Here is a 6,000-nt window from a genome sequence, read left to right as displayed (position 1 = left end):
ACACTCCCAGTTTCTCTCCCTGAGTTGTGTGAGACACACTGACACTACATCCAGTGATCAGGTCGTTTTGACCCAGGAGTGCTAGAAAAAGCATGACTAACAGCAAATGAATATGTTTTTGGATACAGGTCAGGGGGACATTTTGATTTTGTTATGAGCGGGTACAAATATTTACAGACTTTGTAACATGATGAATAGCAGAAAGTATACAAGGAGTGGTCAATTCAAGGAAAAAAGGTTTTGCCACTTTGGGGGAAGATTTACCTTTACCGTAAAGATGATTCAAAAATTCTACTTAAAAAAAACATAGGAAGAACTCTATTATTTCTGAAAACTGGTTATTTGACAACACTGAAAACAGTGGTTCTCATCCATGAAACCAAATCAAATGTGTGTAGCTGCCATTTAAATGACCTTGCTTAGCACTGCCAACCACGTCCACGTTTCAGCCTTAAAACAGCCACAAGGATTGAAATGGAAGGGGTTTTCCTGCATTCTTTCAGTCCTTAATTCATCAGCCCAGTTTAGTAGAGAATACAACTGCAATAAATTAATTACTTCTATAGCATCCAAAATGCATTACAAGCATTAAAAGACACCTGAATTAGACCATGAGAACAATTTGAAGCCTATGTCTAAAAACACCTTTTACTGACTCAACAGGTTAATTGGCTACACCTAAAAGCCTAGCTTTGAGTTTGATTCAGCTTGAGGGAACAATTCACCAATAAAATGTTACAGCATTAGTTCAGACATACTTGAACTTACAGAATTTATAAGTTACTGGTAAATAACGGAAGGTTTGCTCTTCAGTATGAAATCACAAAGCTGAATCCCAGGACCAGGGAAACTTCTGGCAAAAATACAGTTTGGACACAAGGCATATGGTCCAGGATTCTTGAATCTGGAATGAATAAGCTCTGAAGTCATACAAGCCCACGATGACCCGCTGGAGAAGGCTCATATCTTCCCTCAAATCACCAGCCTTGTCTCAAAATTTTCCAGGGAGAAAGAATGCCATTCTCCAGTGCATCAAAACTAGCATAGTCCAAGTGTCAAGTTTGGTTACCAATTCCTTTTCCTTTATAGAAAACAAATTGCTACAGCAAAACAGGTTTAAAAGTAGCCCTTTTTTTCAATGGTAATCTTTTGTCTTGACATCTTTTTCAACTATAAAAATAGTTTTCTGGGCAGCAACAGGACATTCTTCTTCCACACTCTCACAGGAGAGAGAGCCCTCCCCCACGGATTAGACATTTGATCCAAACTGACTCCATATGGGACGAGCTCAGCCCAGCCGTCTGTGCTTCAGGCTCCAGGAATTACAAACACAGCTGGAAATGCACAAAAGGCCACCTGAGATGACTCGACATACAATGGCAACAGTTGAACTTACTAAGCTGTGGACATGGTGTTGCAGGCTCCAGAGGAAGGATTCCTTCTCTACCTTCTTCCTCACCAAATTTGGTTTCCCAGGCTTAGGACAGTTTGTGCAGTGCATGGACAGGTTGCCTTGAGGACTGTGCTTGATGTGCTCTGCCCTCCACCAGCAGGCTGAGCCCTAAATAGCGCTGCAATCCCTCAGCTGAAACCAGAAATAACAGAAATACAGCAAGAACGAAGCAAGGACACCCTCCCACTCCACCCCAAACCCAATGGACACGTGGATGAGTCCGTGATTCTCCCCCAACTTTCCCGTTCCTCGATTTGGTTCTGAGCCTGCCCAGGTTCCTGCAGGAAGGGCAGTTAAAAAGGCATCAGCTCAGAGGTGTCTGTGCCAGACACCCACATATGTAAAGGGTCCCACAGGAAATACCGAGTCGAAAAGGCTCAGGACTAAATCTAATCCAGTTGTGTCCGAAGCAGCTTCCTGCAGAGATACTCAGTACCTATTTTATCTGTGATTTTTATGTTCTAGGTTTGGTTCAGTAACACCTCAGACAGTGGAAAGCCAACAGGGATCCAAGGTAAACAGACACATACAATCACTCTGTACTTAAAAAGATTAAAGACACAAAATAGGTTATTTCTTAAACTTGAGTTTTTCAAGAATCCATCTTGAAAATAGGCATTGTTTTTCCACAAAAGGCTACATTACAGTCAAAATCTTAATTGAAATCAGGACATTTGAATGTATTAGATTATAAATATTACAGAATAGAACTCCTAAGTCTTGCATTCAACCTAATTTCTTTATGAACAAACTTATTCATTATGCTACTAAATTATCAATTTAAAAACAGTTCCATGGTTATAACATAAAATGCGTAATTAGGAAAAATATAGATGTACTGTCTTACTTCCTTAGGACAATTTTATTCCAGTACTTTTTTCCTCTGGACAGAGGAAGCTATTGTAACTGAGCACACAACAGCTCTTTCATAATAGAAAAAGTTACCAGCATGCACAGAAGTTGCACCAAGAACAGGGGCTCTATACAATGTCCAGAGCCTGTTGAGGAACACACAGCTTTTATATGCTGGGGATTACAGAGCACAACCATCTGGTCAGCCTTCAGGCTAAATGAGCCCATGCCATCCTGCAGGCCAATTTGCACGACTGATAAAAAAAAAAAAAAAAAAGGCCTATTATACATCTGTCTCAGCCATGCCTGATGTTACGGTTTTAGCAACATTAGGATTCCGGGATTATTTCAAGTTTTCTACTTTAACAATACACGTTTCTGTGGGTACAACTGGCATTGCTACGGACTATATCAATGCTTCCCTCGCTTCATTGTGTAAAAGTAAGGTTTAAAGGATAATGGCACTAAACTGACACTTTTTACACTGTTTTTAATTCCTTCTTCCAACTTTTTACAAGATGCACTATCGCAAAAGCCAAAAGGTGAAGGATTAAATGAAGTCTTCACATAAAAGCTCTAAGGATTGATATTTAATGAACTGTGAGATGTAAATCAATGCACAACAGCACAGTTTAAGCTTAAAATACTAGGATAACATTTATATTAAAAATAATTCACCTACAGATAATACAGTCTAGTGTTTATTGTATGTTATGGAAGGTACACTTGAATTTCAAAAATTTAAAACATATAAAAAGTGGTTAAGGACTAACATGTTATCAACATGTGATATATGTGTAAGAATGTTTATTATACAGCAGGGTACAATGGTAGTGTTAATGCCAACAGGGCACCACAGAAGTTAGTTTAAAAAAAATTTCCACTATGCTTTATACAAACACCACCACTTGCTGTTGGTTTAAGAGTATCGGGAGAGGATCGCTGTCTGCAAGATAAGCAGTCCTAGAACATTTTTTTACTGTTAGATAGTGTCATAGTACATAGATCGGTGAACGTTTCAAAATAAAACTAGAAATGCTGTCATTACTTCACAGAAATGCACATCCAATATTTGTTTTCAATAAGAACAATAGGTACAAGATTATAACTCTCCCTATATGAAATAATTTACACACAGATGAAAGCTACACTATCTAAAATAATCACTAAATACATTTTTCTTCTGGGAAATAAACAAGCAATTTTTGTTTTGCATGATCAATATCAAAAAACATATAGCAGAAGTAGTATTTTTAAAACATAACTGATGCTCTAAAGTTTAAAAAAAAAAAAAATAAAAGAGAGAAATGAGAAAAAAGATTTTCCATGAATGTGCAACCTAAAATCAACCAAGCTTATATTGTAGTACAACCATATTAAGAAACCACTGATCAGGAATACAGCTTTATGGAAAAAGTTTATAATTCACAAAACTGTTCATCAGGCCATAAAGTAAAATAGTTCCACAGTTTACAGATAAAACTGAGGCCACATAGATGCGTGCTATGTCTTATCTCCAGTCAGTAGATGCTTAGGCAGAGGATGTGACGCTTTGTTTGTAGACAGCATGGTATGCATTTCTCAGCAAGACGTAAGGGAAACAAGACTCCAGGAGATCCATTGTCAGGAACGGAGACTCCTGCACAATCTGAAAAACACCAGAAACACAGGGTTTTGCAGAACACCTTTTACTGCCTGCTGCTGATAATCTGTTCTGAAGGAGATACTTCTGGCCTGCAGTAACCACCCACGTATTCTGAGGCAAAACCAAACAGCACAAAGTTTAAATGCAGGGGAGAAACACTGTTATAAACTCACTGCTTGCATTTAGCTTTCCTAGATGCAGTTATCTTCCAGAAGATACAGAATACTGAAAGGAAACCTTGGAGCAGAGAGGGTTTTCTCCCACATACTCTGAACACTGGCTTTTTAAGATGAAATTCCGTTTTAGTACTATAGGTACAAAGTGAACAACGACAATGATCTGAACAACATGATACAACGTTCTAGGGGACAAAGAACAATGGCAAAAATGTGTGCCATGTGTTTGGAGGAATGAAAAAAAAAAAAAAAAATCCTGAACCTTGAAATGCCAGGAGGAAGGACATGAGAAATGATTTCCACTGGTCTGCGAGCTGCAACACCCAAGGTGACCCCCAAAAACCCCTGGCTGAATGATGCCACAGGAAGCCTGTTCCTCAAGTTGGTAGCACAAACAGAACACACAAATGCTCACCATGTCTAGTAGGAGGTAAACAGATTCTCTGTTTCTTGTAGTAGTTTTGTCTGTCTCCTGGCCGATCTTCAGTAGACTAGACGATGCAAGCTACGTAAAAAGAGTATTTCAAAGCAATAAATCAATCAGTGCATTGATGGGCTTCTGCTACTTTTTTTACATACAGCCAAGGGACCCTGAGTTGTACTAATAATGACAAAGGAAAGGAATCCTGAGCACGTGAACCGCTGGGCTTTAGTCTCAGTGAGCCATATTTGTTTATTCCTAGTAGTGATATGTGCTATTTCAATACAAAAGGCAAATTAGTTTATTGCAGAGAAGTTTTAATTGTAATCACTGGCTGACAGTTATAAAGCCTACTGAAATTAATAACAGAACTCCCATGGGATCAAGATCTGACTCCTCTGTCCTTTCCAATATACGTATTTCCAATACACATATCAACTTACTGCATTTTTGTGAGATTTAAAGTAATTGAAGTTGTAATTGCTTGAAATTGTACCCATTTTGCAATAGAAGGAAAAGCTAAATTTTACTGCCCAGGCATTAAAGAAATGTCATCCCAACTGCAAATGAGTAATATTTCATCAAACCACGAGCAACCTATTTTCCTAGCTGTAGAAGACATCCTAGAAACTTCTAACATGCACTTAAGTATTTACTAGCTCAGGATCACAGAAGCCAGTAAAGTACTTATTTTACAGATGCCTCGATACTTCATGTCTTCCTGCCTTACAGAAATTTAAAAAAAAACAAACAAAAAACCAGCTTTCAGATGCACAATCATCATTTATGCCCTCACACCACAAACTGGCAACGTGCCTAAACCACATGTTTACCAGAAACAGATTTAAATTGGAGCGCTAAGTTTAAAAATCTAAATCAATATTCCTCTTGAACACATTCTGTCATGAAGCACTTTGTAATATCAAGTCAATATAGACACTTCAAAAGATGCTTAGCACATACTCATCAGCATTCAATAGCCTCCTAAGTTCCTTTCGTATTTAATTAACTTGCATAGGAAAGCAGATCATCTTCAGCACTACATTTTTTTTCCTCAAGAACAACGTGTTTCTTTCAGACTAACAGTAAGTGACACATAAAAGGTGCTAGGAAAGAAAGATTAACAAAATATCTAACTATCAAGTCATGGGCTGTGCAGTGAAAGCAGTGGTCTGAAAGCAGTCCATGAACAGTGAAAAAAACGCAAACCTCAGACCCAAAGTGTTTTTATCACATGAAACTATACTGGTTTCCTTCACTTGTCAAATGTATGCAACTTGATACAACCATTTCTCTTTAATCTTTTACAGCCAGTTAGTTGCACTAGACAAGGTCAATGGCCATAGGGTATTTTCCCGTTTTACAAAATGCAATGAATTTCCAGAAGTGAAAAATTCTTTTAAGAAAAAAAAAAAAAAAAGAAAAATTGTTTCTGTGAACTTCTAGTTACAGA

General features: G+C 37.9%; 1 protein-coding gene across 5 annotated transcripts in view; it reads right to left on the bottom strand.

Moving 5' to 3' along the window:
- Positions 1 to 2,781: 2,781 nt before the first annotated feature.
- NCKAP1 (NCK associated protein 1) overlaps positions 2,782 to 6,000 on the bottom strand; it is a 61,466-nt gene continuing 58,247 nt past the window's right edge. For 4 of the 5 annotated variants that reach the window (XM_027887879.1, XM_027887880.1, XM_027887878.1 and 1 more), the window contains 2 exons: positions 4,542 to 4,631; positions 2,782 to 3,953 (listed from right to left, as the gene is read on the bottom strand). In XM_027887879.1, coding sequence (XP_027743680.1) covers positions 3,837 to 3,953; positions 4,542 to 4,631 — 207 coding nt within the window. In that variant the 3' untranslated portion in view covers positions 2,782 to 3,836. The remainder of the gene's footprint in view (positions 3,954 to 4,541; positions 4,632 to 6,000) is intronic. The other variant, XM_027887881.1, reaches the window with a different exon arrangement.

The sequence above is a fragment of the Empidonax traillii genome, unplaced genomic scaffold (assembly GCF_003031625.1).
Source record: "Empidonax traillii isolate 1590-97213 ecotype Southwest subspecies unplaced genomic scaffold, ASM303162v1 scaffold223:size1722714, whole genome shotgun sequence".
NCBI classification, from domain to species: Eukaryota; Metazoa; Chordata; class Aves; order Passeriformes; family Tyrannidae; genus Empidonax; species Empidonax traillii.
The sequence above is the reverse complement of the archived record's forward strand: the minus strand, read 5'-3'. Positions and strand labels throughout refer to the sequence as shown.